This window comes from Pagrus major, chromosome 16 (assembly GCF_040436345.1).
Source record: "Pagrus major chromosome 16, Pma_NU_1.0".
In the NCBI taxonomy this organism is placed as follows: Eukaryota; Metazoa; Chordata; class Actinopteri; order Spariformes; family Sparidae; genus Pagrus; species Pagrus major.
The window spans coordinates 9,538,958-9,557,651 of record NC_133230.1 but is presented as its reverse complement, the minus strand read 5'-3'; the positions used below and the strand labels follow the sequence as shown (position 1 = coordinate 9,557,651).

Here is an 18,694-nt window from a genome sequence, read left to right as displayed (position 1 = left end):
TCAAGAGAGGACCGTTGCAAGCTTTTCTTCACATTTTTTTTTTTTTTTTTTTGCTCACAGTTACATTAGCTAGAAAGTGAAGCAACAATTCATCAAGCATACAAGCTGGACCAGGGTGGGCCCTCATTTTCCCCCCCGCCCATCACCCCCTCCACTGTTTTGGCAAAAACCAGATACATATATACAGGCGTTCATCTTTTAGAAAATATGCGATTAAAAAATGAAATTAAACTCCAAACTATTCACTGTATGTCAAACCTGGTTTGAGAAGATTATGTTTTGGCTGTGCTATTCATTGAGACTGACGTAAGCCACGAGAAACGACAAGGTTTTCAGGCAACAGTAGGCAAAAATGATGTTTGTCTTTCCGTTTAAGCTGAATACATGCTTACTAAAGTGATTCTTTCCCCCAAAAAAGGTGTGAAATCAATTTTAAATCAAGGCATAAGATTCCCCCCCATGTGCCATCTTGAACTAAGGCTCGCCCTGTGTTTAGTTGTGTTGATAAACATCAATCAGGGGCTTGTCTCGACTGGATCACCCGCTGGAAGGTAGGAAGCGGAGGACGGTCTTCGTCTCTGAGGAGAGAAACTCTGAGATTCTGACACCAGGGTGGTGGATGATGAGGATGATGTGACGGATGCCGCTTGTGGTGCTTGATACCTGTAGAGCATAATAAAAAGCAACTCATTTATTATTTAAGATCCAATATGTTTGATTTTTACAGTCCGATATCACAGAATGACGATATGTATCCACGGGATTTAATGGGGCTGATCATTAGCAATACATCAGTGTATACATATAGTATTTCATCAGGTGCTGAGACTTGTGGCATTTTAAAGTCTATACCGTACCAGTGGATTTGCATGTAAAAAAAAACAAACTTTGGTGGTTTAGGAGACATTGGTCAAAAATGTGTGTGGTGTCTGGGTAAGACGGGTAAAACATGCAAATATACTTGTAATTTAAAGGTACTTTATGTACGAATTTGCGCGAGTAACACATTATTGGCCAGGTAAACACACAGACCTCTTTGGCTAATAGCTCTTTCTCTGGGTTAGGCAGAATGGACAGGCCGAATGTCTGCAGGGAGGGCTTCCCGTTATACACACCGAGCTCGGACGCAGGACTAATATTACTTGCGTTTGCCACCATGCTGCTTAGTGGAGAAGCAGTTGGTCCTTCGGACATCCGGCCTGTCCGTCCTCTCTAGCCCATAGATACTCCGGCAGTGAAAAGCTGTGGAGTAGGGGTATATCCAAAAAGGAAGCAGCAGACGGAGAGGTGTGTGCTTACTGGGGAAACTATGGAATCTCCTGTATTAGCAGACAGAGAAGTTGATAGAGATGCTACAAAGCGGACAAATCACAGTTGTTAAGGTGTGTGTCACTGCGACGTGCAGTTACATTTCTGTGGAGGTGCATGTCAGGCTACACCGTAGATGCAACACAGAAGCATAAATCAAGCTTAAATGCTGCTAACTGCAGCTGCCGTCAACGTAACATCAGCAGATATTTCTGCAACACAATACGTAGATGTCTTTGACATTACATCTTGTTTCTTCACATTCTGTTGAGAATTTTAGTTAATTTTTGACATTTTTAAACTAAAATTCTTACATATTTCACCTTTAAATTGTGATTTAAAACTCACTTTCTTCGTTGTAATATTGCCCACTGCAAAGTTATCAGGCACCACCAATACATGCTTATAACTGTATTTAAGAAACTAGAACTGACCCGACATAGGAGTCAGTAAGATAACAAATTCTAACACAGTCCATGACATTTCTTCTCATAGCTTTCCTCTGACCAGGATCAGTCTAATCCTGAAATACTGCAACCAAAAAACCCTGAACTTTCAGCATCTGTAAGCGTGTAAGACGTCTGTCTCTCTCGGCCGTTCTCTCACCAGGATTTGGACTTCCTGACCCGTGACGACGCACCGGCCCTCTCTCTAATGGGAACATTTACCAGAAGGTCCCTCATCAGTCTGGGAGAAAAGGCTCTCTCCATGTGAGAGCCATTAAGGTTCAAGGTGAACATGGTCGGTGGAGACATGTCTAACTCCAACAGCATTACATTCTCAGCCTGTAAGAACAGATACAAGTTGTAGTTATAATAGCAGGATTACATAATTATGCAAATTTGTTTTTTCTTCCTGTCTAGATAATCTGCTATGTTCATTTTTGGTTGTTCTTCCACCTGTTTCAGATACATAATCCATTCAACTCATCTCATCCGACCACTGACCTGGTATCTACATGGGGCCCCAGCTGCTGTGGCCGCAGCCATCTGTGCATATTGGCTGATTGGCCTCTTGTATCCTACAGCAGAGAGAGGCCTCCTCTTGACCTGAGTGGGTGCACTGGGATAAAGACATGGGGAAAGAAGGATTTGGATTCAGTATAATACACTTAGACTTGGTTTAGCAGTTAAGACTCTAGTTTCTGGGACCCCCCCCCCCATATAGGTCACCTGATCGGCTCCCACCAGACAAATCTCCCCTGTTATCTCCCCTGTGCTGTCTTCTACTCAGCTTTACAACTGTCATGTACCCCTTTTCCACCAAGATGGAGCAGGTTTTGTTCTGGTTCCAGCACCTTATTTTGAACCTCTCTGATCATTTAAGGCAATCTGCCTTCCCTGGAAAGGTAGAATGCATTAATCAATAGCATGTCAGGTCTAGGGTTGGGCTGACAATCATTGATTACTGAGCCCTGTACCATCATAGCATCGCTATTTAAAAGGCACCCAAAAGGAAAGCACTAAAAAGTTGTGTGTCCCCTCAGAGCCATGAGGCATGAGTTATTGGCATTTGTGACGTGTGGGAGAGAAAATGAGAAGAAGTTTGTTTCTGTTCAATGCACATTACGTCTCCATGTCCCATTTATTGTTTTCTTATTAAACCTGCCCAGCTAGGGCAAACCCAAGATGCTCAGTTGCATTGGTGGCAGCTGAGTTTCTTTTCTGCAGAGCGCTGTGTATCTCTCTCACTTGTGCCGTAGCTATTTGTGTTTTCTTAGCTCAGCTTCCTCAGTATAGCTAGCCAACTATCTTCTTTTCAAACATTTGAGGCCGAACACAGCTAAGTTACGGACATGTGGTGCCAGCAAAGGGATGTATGCCAGAGGTGACAGGTTTTTTGGCTGAATGAGATCAGTGGGTGAGAGCGACTACAGTGGTGTGCTAATGTGGTCTCACCCTGCCTAATCTATTTATACTAAAGTGATTTCCTTCATTTCCCACTGGCAGCCTGTAGAGACAGTGCTGAATGTGCAGGTGCATTCATGTGTAATATACAGGGTCCAAAAGAACTAGAATAAGAGTGAAAGGGAGTTACTTAACAATACACTGTACCTTACAGCAGCACTGCACTGTGGTCTATTCATTCTGTTGCGTCAGTGGTGCATTTCACCCAGTGGGTTGACAATTTGTTTTGGAGGATTGTACTTTCTCTACTGTTTACCAGTCATAGTAGATTATGTGTAAGTAATGTGAAATGAATCCACTGACCTCTCTGGAAGGACCGGCTGGAGTCTCCATTGATCCTCCTCACTGTCAAAGTGCAGCCGGTTCATGATCTTGTTCTTTTCCTCAGGAGGTATAAAGTTCTCAATCAAGAGATATCTGAAATGTGAAATACATGCAAGTGTACATATTAACTTCTCTCCAGAGTACAATACACGACTGTTTCAGAACAAAATGTGAATAAATATTTCCTTCCATTTATATGAACAAACTCTTTATGCCTGGAAATGTTGCATTATTACCGCTTTCGTCGTAATGTACCAATATGCACGAATAAAAGTCATCCAATGATCCCATAAATAAACTGCTCACCAAGCAGCAATAAGCCTTTGTTTCCCTGCCTAGTTACAGTTTATATCCTGACTGATCCTCCCTGATATCCTGATTGAACAGGAAAAACATCTAATCAAGAACATAATGCTTTCAAACACCATTCATTTGTCTCTTGATCATAACAATATTAAGATATACAGGAGGTAAAGTCAAAGGCTTTGTGAAGTGTGTTGTTTGCTCCTTTTTATTATGACAATGTAGCATAATGTTAACTCCCTGTGCACTGTATCCTTGAAGTTTTAGATTTTGATTTGAAGGATTTAACACATTTCACAATAGAGAAAAAAGTGCTGAACAGAAATTATTTGTAGTAAACATTTTACAACAGTATGATAATGTGAGAACACTCAGGTACAGCCACGACAGCAAGGCTTTCACCTTGTGAGTCTGTGTGTGTGTCATCATGGCAGAATGTGGTCCTGACCTATCGTAGCGAGAACTACCACAGAAGTGGTTTTGAGTGCTTTACTTTACTTTTTCGATGACAAAAAGAACGCTGAATTCGAAGATGGGCGTGGTCCGAGCAAGGCTGCCCGAAGCGGGGGTAGGAAGTAGGGAAGGGGCCACTGGCACCCCAATTTACGGTCCTGCTCCAAATTTGTTTTAAGTCACGCATCACTTTATACCAGATTCACTCCCATCCAGACATTGAAATTAGAGACCAAAAAGCAGCAATAGGAAGAAACTATTATGTTAAAAAAAATAGGACATTCCACATGTAAAAATGGATCTGAATGAATATGACTTTACACGTATTTTTGTAGTGGAACTATTTACATTAGTGAAACCTGTATCATGTTTGGATTAAAATAAAATATGTATTTTCAGAGTTAGTTATGCTTATTTGCAAATGGCTGCATATTTTCCCAGATGTGACTTTACACAACACAAATAAAGAAATATTTGCAGATCATGGTACATATTTGTGAAATGTCTTCCGTCCAATAAAAGCTTTATAAACCTAACCAATAAAAATGCAGTGAAACACAAACACTTCATACAGTGTGTCAGTACCAACTTCTCTCATTTCTTGTGTTTCATTGCGCTATTCACACCAATTTGGAACTGCGGCTGGTGTGATCACATCACAAGACGGTCTGTGGTTGAAATCTGTAACCATTTTGTCATCAAATTACTCTTTATGATCACAGCCATTGAGCAACCTTGCCATGCTAAAATAATGTTTTATAATGCTTTTTTGTCTTTGTATTAATGGAAATTATGGAAATCCAACAGAAAGCCACACATCATGATGAGAAAACAAGACAAAAATGACACTGCGAACAGAGATGTATATGTGCACATCCACTAACGCGGCTACTCACTTGTACTTGAGTTCTCTGGTGAGTTCGGTCTGAGTCTGTTCCAGCTCCTGTCTGGTTGTGACGTGTTCACCAATCACATCTCTCATCTCGGCCTTCACCAGCTGGAGTTTGGCATACAGCTGTACAGAACAGGAACATATCAATAACTGGTGTCACAAAGCTGTCATGGACGAGGAAAATACATTACTTTGCCTAATTTGAGCAAAAGAAAGATCTTCTCTGTGACCAGCAATGAGAAACTGAATCATGCGTAAACACCAGGACGTGTTCTGTCCAGAGAAGCCTCCCCGAGTGACATCTCTCTTGAAAAAAAGATTATTGACTCCAAGATTGACTGATTAAATTATGATGAAGGGCTTTCGCGATAACGGCATAACAGGACACGTCAGCGTGAGTCATCTTACCCTCTTTAGCTTCTTTGTCTTTAGTTCCACCTCCTGCTGCAGGGAGGAAAACGTCTCCCTCATTTCCAAAGTCTCCTCATCCTGCAACATCATCTGCTGCTGGATCTCTCTCTCTCGTCTTATCTGAAAAGCAAGACGACACATTAAGCTCCATTAAAGATTGATAGAAAAAGTGCTTGTTAAAACATGTGTAAGTTCAGACAGAGTTATCAAGTGTTAATCTTTATACACACCTGTTCTGCAATTTCTTGCCTCTTCAGCTCCAGCATTTTCTGCTGCTCATTGGTGTGATCAATTATAGTCTTTCCTCCAACTAACAGTTTGCTCTCCATCGCCTGCGAACAAAGACAAACAATTAATTATTCACGCACATTTCTTTTGTGTCTCATGTACTGTATCATAACAAGGCCCACGCTCTTCACAAGTACCTTATACTTCTCGATGATCTTCTCCAGAGCGTCCTGGTCCCACTGCATGTCCTCGATCAAGCTTTTTCTGTTTTCGTTCACATGCTTTAACTTCCCATGGCTTCCCTGGCAGGTCAGAACCTTGGGGATGTCACTTCCCTCTTTCATGTGATGTTTCACCTCCTGTTCCTCCTCGAGAGCCTTCCACAGATCCGCATCCCTCTCTCTGAGCATCTCCTCCTCCATCCCGACCATACTTTTACTCAGTCTTTTGCTACTCCTTCTCCTCCTCCTCTCCTTTGCGAGCATCCCTCGCTCATCTAGCTGCGCCTTCAAGCGTGCGATCTCCTCCTGGAACTCCCTCAGCAGGGCATCTTTGGGGTCCTCGTTAATCCGAGGTTTGTTCTTGATGTTCTTGGCCCTGCTGGCGTACCTCAGCGTGGCCAGGGATTCGTCAAAGTGCTTGTGCGATGGCCCCACGGTTGCTATCATGACTGTCTTGGCGTTGCCACCCAGAGAGTCCTGGAGCAGGCGGGTGAGTTTGGAGTCCCTGTACGGGATGTGGGTGCTTTTCCCATCCACCAGAGCTGAGATGACATTCCCCAGCGCTGAGAGGGACAGGTTGATCTTGGCTGCCTCCTTCAGTCGCCTACCTTTCGCACCTGTCTTGCTCTGGCGCTCGCTGCCAGCCAAGTCGACCATGTTGAGCTTCCCAACCCGGATGTGGTCCTCGCCATCTGGCCCCACTTCGCTGCACTCCACTGTTATGACAAAGATGGCATGAGAGCGAGAGCTGCGTTCGTTCATGTTGGTGAACCCCACAGACCTGGACTGGTTGCCTATGTTCATCACATGTTCGATCTCAGTGGCGTTCTTTGTGACCACTGAAGACAGGTCTTTCACATAAATACCACAGTCAGGGTTCTCTTTCAGCTCCAGTTTCCTGTTGTTGTCTTTGCACAGCAGATCTCTGATCTCCTCCTGGTAGATCTCAAGGTACGATGACCTCACCAGGTACTTCTGGTTCTGAGTTCTGGATATTTGTGTAAAAATGTGCTGAAACGAATTCGGTATGACCCCCCTCATGTCTGGGTCGTTTGAAACCCCTTGCATGGTGTGTGTTTTACCTGTCCCGGTCTGGCCATAGGCGAATATGGTCCCGTTGAAGCCATGGAGCACAGACTCCACCAGAGGTCTGACTGCATCATCATAAATGTCGCTCTGCTTTGAATCCCAGCCGTACACAGAATCAAACGTGAACACTTTCATTGGATCATCAGGTGGTGCCTTTGGGTTCCTGATGGTGATCTGCCCCAGTCTGTCATCAAGCTGCAAAATGTTTTCATTATCCCCCATCTCCTCTCTCCTGCTGAATGGCCGGCAGCGGACCACCACCCTCACAGCCTCGCAGTGTTTGATTTTAGACATTTTGTTGCGAGATCAAAAGCAGCACGTTAAAATAATAAAAGCCATTTTCTCGGGCGGGTCCCGCAGTTTTATCCTTCTCCGTACAGGTGCAGCAGCTTCTGTTTCATCTGGTGGAAGGGAAAAAGCGGTCAGACACACCTCATGTGCGCCGTTTGCATCATCCCCGTGAACGCAGCGTCTCCTCCGCCCCGAGCATCTTTCCAGCAAAAAGGAGGCGATGTCACAAGATGTAAAAGGATGCTGCTGGAGGAAAAACACCCTGCCACCCCCGGCCCAGCCCACACAGCCTCCCCGCGGAACACACCCTGCTCTGCGGACAATGGAGAGAAGACATGTGACCTGCGCAGCGCATTGGATTGGAGCAAATGTTCTCATGGTACACAGCTATGGTCTACATCTGTTATGATCATGACAAATTACCCTCCAGCAAGGGCGTCACTCCATATTAAAAAGTGGTGGTGACATAAGATTTATTTAAGTGGTCTTCACATATGCAAATGTATGCAATATATCTAGGCCATGAGATGTCAGAGTAGATATACAGAAGGAAAAATATTGCATAATGGCATATTAAAATTCATTTAATCTTATTAGATAATATTTCTTGGTGCAAGCCATTTGGAACATTTTTAACAAATGATGCTTTTAAAGGTGCACTATACTACTTTTTAAAAAAAAAATAAACACAGACAGAGCACTTGATATAAGGAACAGCAGTTGTTTTATTTTAATTAAAGGTGCAATATGTCAGAATTGGCAACTTGTCAAATTCATCCTCAAAACAAATAGGGAGCAGCATATCACCATGGTAGCCGCTAACTGCTGCCATGTGTAGCTGCCACCAGTGAGTTAGCTCAATTAGCCATGCAGCTAGCGGTCCTCACCAGGCAAGTGTCCAACAAAACTGTTATTTCTTCACATTCTGATCATTTTAGTATTTTTTTAAATGTTTTCAACCACATATATTACATATTGAACTTTTAATGCTAATACAATTATTTAAACTTAATTAAAATTGTAAAATATTGAGTATGAAATAAGCATGTACACTAAACAGTAGGCTACTGCTGATTTAATGTAGCTGACAGACACATATGTGCTTCTATCATCTTTTAAAGTTTTTTCTTTGCTGCCTACAATGATTGGTCCCAGCGATGCCTCTACTGCAGGCACATGCTACTCTCTGAATTCCTTTAATTTAACATAGGACTATGTAACCAAAACTGTGACTATGAAAAGTTACATAATGCACCTAAAAATTAATGAGGACAAAATCAGTAATTTACAAAAGTGGTGAGGACAGTGAAAATGACATCTAATGTATGACCAGCACTTCAACAATAGAGAGAGAAAGAAAAGCAGGTTTTGATTCAATAACAAAATTTTATTCAGGTGTCACATTTACATCCTTGTTCACACCAGCCCTCCCTCCCCCCCAGTTTTTTTTAATGTACAAAAAAGGAGAAGACACTCATAGTGGTAGACATTCATCCTTAATGAAGAACTAATTTGCCAGTTGGAAAATATTTTAATTCTTCTGCCTCTCCAGAATCTTTTCATCCGCAATGTGTGAATATATAGCCTCCATCTGCTCCTCAATCTATACATCAAGTCAATCAATAATGTTAAAGTACAAAGAAAAACATCCTTTTGTGTTGACATCACAAACTCAAGTTGCCAGTTTATTAGGTACAACTAGCCAAAATAATGCATTCTAATGAACAGGTCTGCAATAAATCGTACCTCCCTTAAGGTTGTAATATTGAGACTTCAAAACCACTTACTTTTTACTTTTTTATATATCCTGTATATAATAACGCAATACTTTTCAATACCTCTCTAAACCAGTTTTTAACAAAGACTGAACATCATAACCTTTAGGATTTATTGCAGGGCTGTTGCTAGATTTACCTAGATGCACCTCATGAACTGTCAACAGACTGCATTTTCAGTATGTTTGCCCCCACTCATGATATAAATGTTAGGCACATTCTAGCGGCAGGCTGGAGTTCTATGAAAAGCTACTGGCACACACGGTGGGTCGGTCACTTGTGAAATTTCTTGCTAGAATCCTTCGCGTGATCCAGTAAGAGTTGGCAGGGTGTGAACTGGTTCCCGTAGACGGCTTCAAACTGCCTCATCTTCTCCACCAGCTTGTCTGCACCGAAGGTGTCCACAAAACGGAAAGGTCCTGGAAACAGCAAGATGTTACGTAAGGGAGACGTTATCATCAATGTACACAACAAATGGATAATAGGGATATTGCTCCAGGCTTGTTTTTCTGTCTCTATGAAGAGCTATTCTGTAAACACAAGGAGGATGTCAATTATAACACATTTTAGCACCTGGGCGCAAGTTATTGTGGACTTTTTTCCAGTCTAAAGCATCCTTATATCTAGACCAGACAGCCCGTCTAAAGGGATTCAAAATAAATGGAGACATAGGGAGACACTTATATCACTTGTACAAACAAAGTGAAGTAATCCAACTGATCTGGGCCAACTTTACTTTCTACCAAATTCATCTTCTTACTAAAGACTAAAATATCTGGCTGGTGTCCTATTGGGTGCTTATCTAAACATCATGCATCATCTTAAATGTTAAGTTTTAGCACAGGTGATACAAAAACTTGAACCCAAAAATGATATGATTACAAGCTGAGTACAGTCAAACTAAGCTAAGCAAACTAACTAAGCAAACACAGGAGTTCAAAGTGTTACTTGTGTAAAGCTATGTCTGGCTTTGTTAACTGCAGTGGTTCTGTTCATTTTTGCTTTTATATTTCATATGTATTTCTCTGTGGACACAGACAACAGAGATTTGTCTTTAAATGTCCATTTAATTCTCTTTGAATTGATGTGATCAGTGATTGATTTGTTTGGGTCTGTGTTTCAAATCTTTAACTTAGATCTCATCGTCTTAACTTGGCTCTATGAAAGCTTTATGATCCAGGTTCTGTTTTGCTCATTCAAAGCAGGCTCTCCCCAAAACACCTTTATCAAACACCCCTCAGCTGTGTTACTGAACTATAAATAACACTAAACAGACAGGTTAGGGTCCTTATTTCATCCTAAAATGCTTTGTCACTACAATTCTTGGGCTTTCAAATTCACATGAAAAACAGAATGAAAGGAAACCCTGAGGAAACAGCCTCTGACTGATGATCATGACTTAAGGTTGAACTCTTACCTCCAAGGCAGGGGGGGAATCCCAGGCCAAACACAGCCCCGATGTCTCCTTCCAAAGGATTGTTCAAAATGCCCTCTTGCAAACACAGCACGGCCTCGTTGACGAATCGAGATATGAGCCTGTACTGCACATCAGAGTCTGATGAACTGTAAAAAGAGTCATGAGAACAGAGTATTTCAGTATTCAAACAGCAGCCTCATTGAGCAACGTATATCACTGCATCGCTACTTCGGCATTTGTCTAGTGTCAACTTACACAGCAGGATTTGGTGTCATCCTGTACTTTTCAAGGATATCTCCAATCTCTGGGTTAACCTCTTTGACTTTGAGTCCTGGCTGGTAGACGTAGCAACCCTTTCCTGATTTGCGGCCTTGAGAATTAAGAAAAGCAAGGATTAATTAATTTTTAATGTAACATGCCCACAAAAACACAAGTTCCTCATTTAGCTAAAACTGGGCTTTAATCATCATTTCATCATCCATACCCTTGAATCCCATGTCCACCATGGTCTTCAGAACGTCCACGTTTCCACCACCAAAGCGGGAGCCGAAAGCTTTGCCGAGGTCCTCGGCCACGTGGGCAGCGACGTCGATACCAACTTCATCAGCCAGTGTGGCTGCACCCACAGGGAACCCAAAGCCTGTGGTGAGTGCATCTAACTTCTTGGGATCAACTCCTTCCTGCAAGTGCAAATGGATTAATTAATAATATGTACAACAGCAATCCTGGAATAATGAATATGCTCTGCTCAAGTGAGCTTTCCTTCATTAAAGCTCCAGTGTGTAGGATTTAGGAATACTACAATACTAACCTGAAGTACTCGTACAGCTTCAGCCAACATGGGAGCCAGACACCTTGTTGTATAGAAGCCAGGTCCGTCCTGTAGAGAATTTGTGGAATATTTAACTGAGGCGCAATAGCGTTTAAATTATTAGCATGCATCATCATCAGAATCAGGAAACTTTACAGTCGGCCTACTCTACAGTGGTTTAGCCTCATGAAAACGATGCAGTCCACAGTTCCAGGGTTTAACCTATTTCAATGCGCTTCGAGCACACGGCCAGCTGAGCTGAAAGCACACTCAGTGGATGCGCTTGCTGCTGGAATGCACAGCACCGCTCGAGCCAGCATGGAGAGGAGAGGGTATGCAAGGGTATTTGAGGGCATATGTGTGTGTCTGTGTGTGTGTAATTGAGAGATGGAGAGAGTGACAGGAAGAGGGAAAAGAAGTGGAAAGTGGAATATTGAACAGAATATGTTTCTGTACGTTTTAGTAAGTTGTTGATGAAGGTTCTCTGTCATCCAGGTCATGGTAATTAATGGTAGTTTTAGTAAGTTATTAATTTATTCTGAATAAAGATAATGGATGGACTGCTTTCTCAGTAATTGACCTGTGCCTGCTCTAATACATACATACACATATATGTTTACACTTAGAGTTAAGAGCAGTCTGGCTGCAAAGTGCAAATATGTGCAAGTGTTTAAGTACTAATGTCTTCATAGCCTGTCTATCATAGGTTGTGGTCATTACTTCTACTGCTGTGATAAATATCTTTGCTGAATCACTTAACAACCTCATTGTGGGTCATTTGCTATCATGTCGATAAGTAACCACACCAGGAAATAACACACAACCATGACGCTCACCCCAACAACAATGATGACTTTGCCCTGCTTCAGGCCGACTGCCACAGCAGAGGCTGTTGTGTCCTTTGACGTCTGATCAGTGGTGATAATCTCAAGGAGCTGCATCTTGTCCACTGGAGAGAAGTAGTGCATTCCAATCACCTAAGGACACAAAGAAAAATTATTCAGCAACTCTAATTCTTATTTAGAAGCACTTTGAAACTACAAGGCAGCTACAAACCTTGTCTGGTCTCTTGCTGGCAGCAGCAATATCCTTGATGGGCAGAGCAGATGTGTTGCTGGCAAATATGCAGTGAGGGGAAACCACCTGCAGACAAATGTTTTGGCTCAAAGTCACAACTGAACTAATAATCACAACAATTTTATCCTGGATTTAATGTTACAAATGTAAATACCAAGAACTGATACAACAAAGTGTATAAGCAAAGGCCTGCTGAGATTCTTTCCAGTCATACTTACAGCCTCCACCTCCTTCAGAACTGCATGCTTGATTTTAATGTCTTCAAACACAGCTTCAATAACCATGTCGGCTTTCGCAAAGCCACTGTAATCCAGCTGGCCAGTCAAGTTGGACAGTATGGAGTCTCTCTGAAATGAGGTGATGTTCCTCTTTTTGGTCTTGTCGTTGAGCCTTGTTTAAAACAAAAACATACAAACTAAACTCAAATTTCTCACCTGTTTTGAAAGTTTAAGGTTATTATGTCACTAGACTGCAACTTTATCTACCAAATGTACAGTCTGGCTGTGAATTAAATGCTGTCGAAAACATTCTCAACATTTACATGTCTGCTATGAAAACTCACCCTTTGTAAACCTGCTGTTCTCCCCTGCCAAGTCCACCTACAGTGGTATCCTTCAGGATTGTGTGCACACCTTTGTCCACAGTCACCTGGGCGATACCTGCTCCCATCAGACCTGCTCCCAAGATGGCAAGAGTCCTGGTGGCACACACACAAAGACAAGAGAATTTATCTACCACCTCAAAAGAGCCAATAGAGGAGAGGATAGGAAAATTATACTTCCTTTAAACCAAAGCAAAGATAATGTCCTGTTTGTGGCTGTTAAACTGTCAACATTTGTTTTTAGGCCTGGCTTTGTCTTTAGTGCTGGTCAGCTATTTAACCAGGACCAAACACACAGGTCTGAAAAGTGAAAATGCAAGTTGAACATGTGTCAACTGATGTGTCATCAGTGATCTCCACTTACTTCACTTCTTTTTCAGGAGTTCCAAAGCGGTTCTTCTTGCACGCAACTTGACCATGATAGAGACCAATCAGGGCACCGGATTCTGACGTTTTTGCCAACTGACCAAAGTTCTGTGATAGACAAGAAAATCTGTGATGTTCATTTGCACAACGTGCAACTGCAATTGAATGTTACATTTCTCGATGTTGTGGGCGAACACACCGTACCTGAGACTCGGCCAAGTATCCAGCAGTGGGGCCTTGTTCTACTCCAGTCTTCACACACTGAAGAAGGAAAAAGATTCAAAACTTTAAAAATATTCTTAGAATATTATATGGTTGGACTACTTTTACAACAAATAGCCAAGAATGGCCAGATTTTTTAATAATAGTCGTAGAAACTCTTTACTTACGTCAATTATTTTCAGGGGTGCTGGATAAAGTCCCTTGCTCTGCTTCATAACTTTACTGTGGACAGTTTTGTAAATTTGATTCCGTACGAACTCAAAGCTCATTACGTAGTCCTGGATTTCTATGGAAAGAGAACATAAGTATTTTTTTAGTTTGTTGATGAAACAAACTTAATTGACATGAAAGAGTCAAATGTTCAATAAATGCAGCCCTACTTACTCTGCATCATGCCTTTCTCTTTGTGGAGTTTGATCTTCTTATCGACAATCCCTTTGGCATATTCGATGGCAACTTCCTCGAGGTAGTCTATTGTTCTTTCCTCTGGACTCTTCAGCCCAGGTCCTATTATACAAGCAGAAAAAGCATGCAAAGATTAACTTTTTAAAATGAGCAACTAATGTACAGTGAAATACTCGCTGCTGAGAAATTACAGATTCACATTTCTGAAGGTGGTAATACTTTAAAACTACCCATTTGTAGCAGTTGAATGTTTTTTTGTAAAGATAGCTTACCTAGAGGGTCTACAAGTTGGTCGACAAGCCCCATCTTCTTGGCTTTATCTGCTCGGATATTTCTTCCTGTCAGCATCATGTCAAAGGCACCGGGTAGACCAATCTAAAATAATGGAAGAAAATATTTGTGGACTGATTTAATCAATATCAACAGTGTGTTGTGTTCTTGCATGCCTTAAAGCACTGAAAGTGCATTAAAAAGAAGTCATTATGTAGTTTGTCATAATCCTGCACTTCTAAGGACAGTGTTATTGAAAACTAGACATGATGGACCGGGGGAAGTAATCTGTTCTTCTCGAAGGTGCACGTAAACGTCTTAAACCAATTATGAGCATTAACCAGATTATTTTGCATGACTGACCAGCCATTTTAGGTCTTGTCCCAACGAGCCATTATTAAACGCTTTCACATATTATGACATTAAGTGAAGTCAATCAAAATGTAGGGAATCTACTCCCAGTACGAACCATTTTGGGGAGTCTCTGTGTACCACCAGCTCCAGGAAGAAGACCCAGCATTACTTCAGGAGTACCAAGAACTGTTTTCTTGCTCTTTGTTGCAACTCTGTACTGGCAGGCGATGGCAAACTGAAATGCAAAGAGAGGCCATTAGATAACACATTATAATAATCCTAGTCAAATGTTTCCAACAATTGTCAAACATACAGTTGGCTGCTGAAATACTGTTTGTTTACCTCTAAGCCGCCTCCTAAGCAGGAGCCGTTGATGGCAGCAACAACGGGCTTGGGAGACTTTTCAATCTTCTCGAACATCTTCTGCCCTTCCTGAGAAAGTTTGGTGACCTCTTCTGAATCCTTACAGGACTGGATCATACTGAAACAGATGTACATTGTATTCAAAAGATTACAGGGAATCAAAAGCATGGCCATTTTGGCAATACATTCAAATATAATAAAAGATCTTCATGCCGATTGAGTGTTTTGTTTCACTTAACATTACTTCTTACTTAATATCAGCTCCTGCAATGAAGCATCCCGGCTTTGAGGAGATGAGGACAGCACTTCGAACAGCGTTGTTGGCCCACAACTCATCCATTACTTCTGTCATCTCATTTTGCATTTGGATCGACAGTGTGTTAACCTGGAAGGTGACATGACCACAAAGTTCAGATCACAGCCACGTAATTCAGGAGTGGAAACTGTCACATCAATCATGACTGTTTCACACCTTGGAGTTTGGGGCGTTCATCCGTACAACAGCAACATCGCCCTTGACTTCATAGTTCACATGGGTTCGTGCTAAAAATAGAGAAAGGAAGATATTGTACAGAGAGAAAATAATTGTGTCATTGGACAGGCTGACCTATTTTTAATCATGTACTATATGCAGTAAATTCCAAGTTATTTAGGAGTTACCTAGCATGGCTGGAGCTACTGAGAAGGTACGAAAAGTACTGCCTGTAGAGAAAAATGACAGAAAACAATGCATTATTACAGACATATAGACATCAACATATAATCCATATCAAAATCATTATATATAGCCCCTAAAAACTTTAACCAAACCAAGTGTCGTCGTACAACACGCATATAAGTCGTCTATATGAGGCGTACACATAATATTGCCATGACCTCAGACGGTCTAGGCCATGCTGTGCAATCCACTGGAAAATGACCCCTCACCTACATTCTCCGCCTACCATTCAGACAGAAAGAGGCAACAGTAGCCATCACAATGGCGAATCAATGGCACAAGTCCCCAAATGCCCGTCCAAACTCTCTTACCGAGGACATATTATAGTCCAAAGTGGAAGCTGATAGTCTGAGATCAAAACTTTAATTCTGAACGAGAGCCCTCGTGATTAAACTTGCTCGATTCCGTAGCAACCAGCTAGCTAGCTAGCACAGATAGCGGGTTTACACTCAAAAGTTTGCTCACTAAAACAAAAAGTTCACAAGTTCCACTTTCAGGGACCGTTCTGTCATTAAGCTCGGTGTTTGCTGAAAATATAAAAAGTCATGTTGTTTGAAGAACCAAGTCACATTTCTGCATTAGGTTACATTCTTCGGAGCTAACTGCTAGTCTAACAAGCTAATTACCCATCTGCGGTACCTAGCAAATCCCGTATTTTAAGTATCATTCGCCGCGTTGGTTGTCTTTACTTTTCAAATAGTGAATGCATGTCGTTTCTACCTGAATAGAGAGCATATCTCCTTAATGTCACTCTGGAAAGAACACCAAGGGCTCGAACACCAGCCATCTTGGGAGCGTAGGTCAGTCAGCAGTATGAACTGAAGCTAGTTAGCTTGCTGTCATTGGTATTTGAGAAGCAAAAGTGACTGTGGCGTGTGTGCAACTTCCTGAAAACGCGGATCAGAAGCTGATTGGCTGTTGTTGCAAACCGCCGCATATCATTGGCTGACACTGCGGAAGTCGCAGCTCATGGGACGTTCAAGGACTACAAAACGCCTCTAGACGTGTCCACTTCCTCAGCTGAAAATAACTAAACATATGAACGGGGACGACTGGAAGTCCTCGGTTTTAAATTCACATTGTCATTCAAAAATATATTTAGATTAATATGAGATACTTACAAAATGTGTACTTTCAGCACACAGTGTAAAATATAATTATTAGACTAAATGAAAGCAATAGCAGCATGATACCACAAGGCGGAGGCAGAAAATCAGTGTGAGATTTTGACTGGATGTTTGCACTGAGAAGTTTTCATAGTCAAAAGCTACATAATTTGGAAAAATGTTTGTTGTTTCATTTAAATTTAATGAAACTATCCCACTATCTATCAGGAAGAATACTAATACAAAATAGAGAAATGCAAGTTTGAACATTACAGTACATTGACACCATCTCATTGCAAATAAAAAAGCTGTGAGAGCACATGTATCAGCAATCTATCATTTATATCATTTAAATTATTTATACATCATTTATTGTATTTATTTAATTGTTGCCTATTGGTTTACCTCTGGGTGTGCTTATCTGTCTGTAAATCACTGTTTATGTTAATCAATTATACATTTCACAACAGAGCACAAGGGAAATATGTTGTTTGCTTCATATAAAGTGTGTCTCCTGTTTTAGTCATTGAAACTGCAAGCAGCTTCTCACTTCAAGATTTAAAACTGTCACTACATGTGGTTTTCTTTACATGACTGCAATCTTCCTTTTTTCACGATTTTGATGTCTATGTGTTGTGATGAGTTCTGGCAAAGACACACTTCCTCTCAAATATGGTCAGATGGTTACAGAAAATTCAGTCCCAATAAGGTCATATTATCCAACATTTCTAATCTAATAATAGCCTGCGCAATACTGTATCACTCACTATGGCACAGTTAAGTGCAACAGCTAGTTTCACTTCACACTTGTAGAGCATGTCTAGCAAAATAAACACATTCCAAACATTCCTTCTTCTGTTTTTTTTTTTTTTGTGGTGTATATATAGCTCACTGCACAAGGATCTCAATAACAGCAGTCCATGATTTTTATTATAAAGCCAAGGTGTTCACAAACACTTCTCTGTAGCCCAGTGTGACTGTCAGAACCTGTTCACACCCGAGTGACAGTTCCTTCCTTCCTGTATCTGATATTGATCACAGCTCAAAGGTGACACCTTGTGTACAACTTGGTGAACTACATTAACATCGACCTCACTTTAGGAAAATGGCTCCCACACATTTTTACACAGGGTGCACTGTAGCTGATTTAATGCTGAGTGTCTTTTGGGTTTACTCCAGGTTTTGAGATGGACAGGGATAATTACATGTGAAATAATAATTACAAAGCTTGAATTCCATTTGAATTACTCTGCGTTTTCTTTAGAGCCCATCCCTGCAAAATTAAACCATTTCAATGTTGCCTCAAATGAAAACATAGGCTGAAAATGAATACAGACAATTCACTGCAATTTAGGATCTTTATAATTGGTACCTTAGAAATAGTTCATCTCAACTAACAGGAACTGATCATTTTCAAGATATACTGACTCAGTCTTGCCCAATAGCTGACTGTTTCATACCACTATCTACCCACTGTGGCAAAACTAGATGCTCTCAATTGCTGCTGCACAATTTAAAGGCTCTTCATAAGGGTAATTTAACTTTACTATAATAGTAGATCTCCAGGGTTAATGGTCAAGCTGTCCCATTAACTGAATAAGCTGGCACGGTGGTGGAGGAAATCCTGAGATAGTGAAATAGCAAGTTTTAGCCTTTATTAGTGCTATTTTGTCAGATAATTATTACTGATGCAGTTCTGTTTTATCAGTAATAAACACATCATATGCATCACATTTTATAAGATGATCATATGTTATGTTCAAACAAGCAACTGTCTTTCAA

At 41.2% G+C, this 18,694-nt stretch overlaps 2 protein-coding genes across 2 annotated transcripts; both read right to left on the bottom strand.

The window, feature by feature from the left end:
• Nucleotides 1-537: 537 nt before the first annotated feature.
• On the bottom strand, nt 538-7,430 carry LOC141010252 (kinesin-like protein KIF3B). Its single transcript, XM_073483125.1, has 9 exons — nt 6,024-7,430; nt 5,829-5,930; nt 5,596-5,718; nt 5,192-5,337; nt 3,519-3,632; nt 2,256-2,370; nt 1,977-2,093; nt 1,033-1,212; nt 538-663 (listed from the first exon to the last, which is right to left on the bottom strand). The coding sequence occupies exons 1-9, from the start codon at nt 7,428-7,430 to the stop codon at nt 538-540; spliced, it is 2,430 nt and encodes an 809-aa protein (XP_073339226.1).
• A 1,359-nt stretch (nt 7,431-8,789) lies between these two features.
• hadhab (hydroxyacyl-CoA dehydrogenase trifunctional multienzyme complex subunit alpha b) lies at nt 8,790-16,685 on the bottom strand. Its single transcript, XM_073483685.1, has 20 exons — nt 16,527-16,685; nt 15,749-15,790; nt 15,561-15,631; nt 15,340-15,473; nt 15,068-15,206; nt 14,841-14,960; nt 14,374-14,476; nt 14,081-14,203; nt 13,864-13,982; nt 13,679-13,735; nt 13,473-13,582; nt 13,070-13,204; nt 12,726-12,897; nt 12,487-12,573; nt 12,267-12,407; nt 11,431-11,499; nt 11,104-11,299; nt 10,875-10,989; nt 10,620-10,765; nt 8,790-9,621 (listed from the first exon to the last, which is right to left on the bottom strand). Exons 1-20 carry the CDS (start codon nt 16,591-16,593, stop codon nt 9,476-9,478), a joined length of 2,292 nt encoding a protein of 763 aa, XP_073339786.1. The 5' UTR covers nt 16,594-16,685; the 3' UTR covers nt 8,790-9,475.
• Nucleotides 16,686-18,694: the final 2,009 nt, after the last annotated feature.

Coding starts and splice junctions, on each gene's coding strand:
- LOC141010252 (XM_073483125.1), bottom strand. CDS start 7,430: ATGTCTAAAATCAAACACTGCGAGGCTGTGAGGGTGGTGGTCCGCTGC. Junction 5,931..6,023: donor AGATCATCGAGAAGTATAAG/GTACTTGTGAAG, acceptor CTTTGTTCGCAG/GCGATGGAGAGCAAACTGTT. Junction 664..1,032: donor AAGAGCTATTAGCCAAAGAG/GTCTGTGTGTTT, acceptor TATGCTCTACAG/GTATCAAGCACCACAAGCGG.
- hadhab (XM_073483685.1), bottom strand. CDS start 16,593: ATGGCTGGTGTTCGAGCCCTTGGTGTTCTTTCCAGAGTGACATTAAGG. Junction 15,207..15,339: donor ATTGCAGGAGCTGATATTAA/GTAAGAAGTAAT, acceptor CATCTGTTTCAG/TATGATCCAGTCCTGTAAGG. Junction 13,583..13,678: donor GATACTTGGCCGAGTCTCAG/GTACGGTGTGTT, acceptor TGTCTATCACAG/AACTTTGGTCAGTTGGCAAA.